The sequence below is a fragment of the Poecilia formosa genome, unplaced genomic scaffold (genome assembly GCF_000485575.1).
Source record: "Poecilia formosa unplaced genomic scaffold, Poecilia_formosa-5.1.2 Scaffold270, whole genome shotgun sequence".
In the NCBI taxonomy this organism is placed as follows: Eukaryota; Metazoa; Chordata; class Actinopteri; order Cyprinodontiformes; family Poeciliidae; genus Poecilia; species Poecilia formosa.
In genome coordinates this window covers 1-4325 of record NW_006800209.1, presented here as the reverse complement: position 1 = coordinate 4325, position 4325 = coordinate 1, and the positions used below count along the sequence as shown (strand labels likewise).

General features: G+C 41.1%; 1 protein-coding gene across 1 annotated transcript in view; it reads right to left on the bottom strand.

Moving 5' to 3' along the window:
* Positions 1–1910, bottom strand: part of LOC103151091 (matrix metalloproteinase-9) — a 4089-nt gene extending 2179 nt beyond the window's left edge. The window contains 5 exon segments of the mRNA XM_016681115.1: positions 437–597; positions 943–1116; positions 1207–1380; positions 1487–1664; positions 1761–1910. Of these exon segments, the coding sequence (XP_016536601.1) occupies positions 437–597; positions 943–1116; positions 1207–1380; positions 1487–1664; positions 1761–1910 (837 nt within the window).
* Positions 1911–4325: the final 2415 nt, after the last annotated feature.

Below are 4325 nucleotides of genomic sequence, written 5' to 3'. Positions count from 1 at the left end.
TACATTTTTGTGTTTATTTGATTCCTATTCAAGACACTTTGATAGACCACATTGTTGTGGCCCTGTTCAGGTGTATTTTTGAAGTCGACATGTTACGTGCAATTTGAAATAAGAAATGTAAAATGTGATAAAGATACATTTTTGTGTTTATTTGATTCCTATTCAAGACACTTTGATAGACCACATTGTTGTGGCCCTGTTCAGGTGTATTTTTGAAGTCGACATGTTACGTGCAATTTGAAATGAGAAACGTAAAATGTGATAAAGATACATTTTTGTGTTTATCTGATTCCTATTCAAGACACTTTGATAAGAATGACTATATATGTAATATAGGCGGCTACAGAGTATCTTTGTTTACATTTTTGATTCGTGGTGTGCCTCGAGATTTTTTCAATTAAAACCGTGTACCTTGGCTCAAAAAAGGTTGAAAAACACTGCCGTAGAGGAACTGAATGCCATCAATGTCGTCCTGATCCAGGGAGAGATCCTCCACATAGCTGTACGTAGGGTACATGAGAGCTTGTCTAACGGTGGAGTGATACAAACCCAGGGAGTGTCCAAACTCGTGGGCAGCCACCAGGAACAGGCTATAACCTGGAAGATAGCCGGTTAGAAATTTCATAAATCACATAAAATGATAAACGCAGCAGAAATTATTGTATTCATGTTGCTCACCCAGGTCAGGACAGAAACCCCATCTCTGGTCTCTATCATAATTGTCAGTGGTGGCACACCACAATCTGAAGTCTGACCTCCCGTCAGTCGTACATTCGTCATATGCCATCCCCTGAAATACAAAAGGAAAGTGGCAGGGATCTCCATTTGGGCTTGTCACAATTACGGTATTGTCTGGACAAACAGAGACAAAATAACTGTGGTTAAACAAAGCAACAAGCCACTGTGGCAGGACTTTCACACCTTGTGTTTTCTGTTACCCACCACGGTTGGGACAGAAGCCAAATCTATCGTGTCTATCATAGCTGTCAGTGGTGGCACACCACAATTTGCCGTCTGTCCTCCCAGCACTAGTACATGAGTGGTATTTCCTGCCCTGGTACACAAAAGGAAAGTGGCAGGCATCTCCCTCTGAGGTTCCTCCAATTACAGCAGTGTCTGGACAAACGGAGACAAAATAACTGTGGTTAAACAAAGCAACAAGCCACTGTGGCAGGACTTTCACGCCTTGTGTTTCCTGTTACCCACCACGTTTGGGACAGAAGCCATATATCCCGTCTGTGTCATAGTTGCTAGTGGTGGCACACCAGCGTTTTCCGTCGATGCGACCGTCGGTGGTGCAGCTCTTATACATACTACCCAGGAAGGTGAAGGGGAAGACACAGGGGGCTCCACCCGCATTTCCACCAACCGTGAACGAGACTATGAGGATTACAGTTGAAACCGTAGTTGGATGAGTTCCAGTTTTCCTTCACAAGCTCATAAACATAATTTATAAGTTCAGGCTCGTCATTTTTGTCATGCTTACGTTCACTTGGGCAGCCACCATATTTTCTGTCTTGGTTGTAGCTGGCTGTAGTTGCACACCAGGGCACGCTGTTGTTTACGCCTTCAGTGATGCAGGTGGTGTATGATTTCGTCCCGTAAGTGAAGGGGAAGTGACATATGGCACCTCCCGCATTGCCACCGTAAGTCTTCACCACTGAGAAGACAGATTGGAGTGTGTTAAAGGAAATCTGTGCAACAACACCAGAGGAAGGAGGAAGGTAGAAGCACGTGATTTCTGAGGTGTAGTTACCGTTTCCTTTTCCCAGAGTCCAGTATTCATCATCGTCAAAGTGGGCGTCCCCGTCAATGCCCACACCAGGAGCAAAGGCATGAGCTAGAACGCCACTCCTACCATCAAAGGGAAATAGATCCCCGTGGTCTAAAAAGAAGATGAAGCAGCTCATCAATGTTTGATTTTTAGAATTCAGCTTCTTAATTTGTTAGAGTGCAAATGTTTGACTTAGAAATGTAAAAAAGAGCACATACCACCTGTTCCAAAGGAGATCAGGATGTCTGCAGTGCCTTGAAAAAGGCGGGTAAACGTCAGAGGAGTGACATCACTCTACACCTTGAAGGCTCTTGCAACAACATCATCAGTCAGATTGCTGTCTATGTCAGGAGAATAGTTCAGGATCCTGAAGACACAGTGAACTCAAAATGACTATTTGATCCAGTCTGATGGAAACTAATCAACACTTTTAGTCCAGGTCGGTACCAAAACGCTGTTTGTCAACGTCCTCGGATGTCCAGTCGAGGGATCCGGGTCACGGCACCAAATTGTCGTGGAAAAAAATTATTACATAGCACTGTTCAGGTGAAATCACTAAATCAGGTTTATTCATATATTGTGCACAATACAGAGAGTTTGTGGGACAATCAATAATGAAGCAGTTCTGAATGGAAAGGTCCGCCTGGCAGAGTCAACACGAGTTTTATATCAAGGATAAGGAATTGAAACCAAATGGGTGAGACAGTCTGGTTCTCATGCAGCTGTGGGAAACAACTTCCAACCATGTACATGTAGCCCAAATACAGTGATCCCTCGCTATAATGCCATTCATCTTTCGCGGTCTCGCTGCTTCGCAAATTTTTTTGTGCAGTTTTTTTTCACAGTGCATTGTGTTCTGCGTCCTGATTGGCTAAACAGTTTCCGAGCTCCTACTCTACCTGTGTACCAATAACGTTATGGTATTTAAATACAAGCAGGGGTGCTGACAGGAATTTTGGACCCCTTGACAAAAATTTAATTGGGCCCCCCTCACTCAGCTGCTGTTACAATTTCTTGAGTCTATCTGACCCATCAAAAGCGTCACAATTTCAAAGGCTTGCAACTAACTGCCTTGCTTTCTTCGGTCCAATACAGATAACTAGTACAATATTTACTGCTCATGAATTTTACATTCAAGAGTAAAATTCAGTATGCATACAGGCTTCATACAGTATGCAAGTAAGTTGTTTAATTTTTTTATATTACTTTTAGATTACTAAAACTAGTAATATCATTACTAGTAATATTATAATAGTAATATTATTCTATTAGTTTTAGATTCCTGAAATGTCTCTCCCCATGAGCAACAGTCAAAATATACATGAAGCAATCCAGACTTCTCAAAAAATGCTGTGTAGTTTCATTTTATTCAAGCTGCAATATTTAACTTAAATAAAAAAAATATGTTTTCACCATATTTGTTAAAGTTGTCACCATGTTGTGACAGTTTGTTATGAGATAGATAATCTGTCAAAACAATCAATCTCCTCCACCTCCTTCCTGAATTACTATTAATGGTTAAAGTAATGCACCTTTCTGACCAAAACAACCAATCAGAACCAGTAGGAGGGTCTTAGCGCTGTCAATCATCCTCATTCACTCACTGCTAAATGTGCTAATGGTGGAGAAGCAAATTATTATTACAGGAAAATCGTTGATCTGCTATCACTGGTAGCTTTGCTTACTAGACTAAACATTTACAACAGGCTATGCTAGCTGCAGAATAGCACAGAAGGAGGCAGAGGAAGGATGAGCCACATGAGATTGTGATTGATAGCACTAAACCTCTCCTGCCACTGACTGGTTGTTTCTAGAGAAAGCAGAGGAAATAGATTTTTCACAGATTACCTCTCATACCATAATGTCACAACATCACAGTTTTAACAAATATGTGGAAAAAATATATTTATATAAAAGTGACATACTGCAGCTTTAATTTCACCCAGGAGAGGGCAGGTCAGGAGGGACATGGGTTAGAGCTGCTGCTGAGCGACTCATCTGTTAAGTGGTAAAAGGTGCAAAGGACAAGTTAAATATATGAATATGTTGGTAATTTTTTTCCTTAATTCATTAAATGTTAGTGAAGTGGAGGTAATTAGTAGTCTGTAGTTAAGGTAAGTATGCTAAATGGCTGATAATCTCATACAGTCTACCCACCTCTTGGAGAAAAACTGAGCTATGAATTGACACTCTTGCCTTTTTCTCTCTCTCTCCCTCTCTCTCTCTCTTTTTTTGAAAACCTGATTTTATAACTTTTCTTAGCAGCATAGTAACTGACAACAATCATTCATGTCTTCCACTGACTGCTGCTAACAGCGTCATGATGAAGCGCTCCAAGCAGGAACGAACCCTATATTGCAGATAGCGGGCATGTGCAGGGGGCCGGGGGACGGGGCTAGGTTGTTTGAGCACCTGCCCCTTTTGCTCCTTGCCCCCAAGTGCCCTTTTGGTCAATTTTTTTTTTTTTTTTTTTTTGTATTATTATTTTCTAAGCCCTCTTCTGACACATAACATGTACTAAAATTATTATTATTATTTATTTATTTATTTA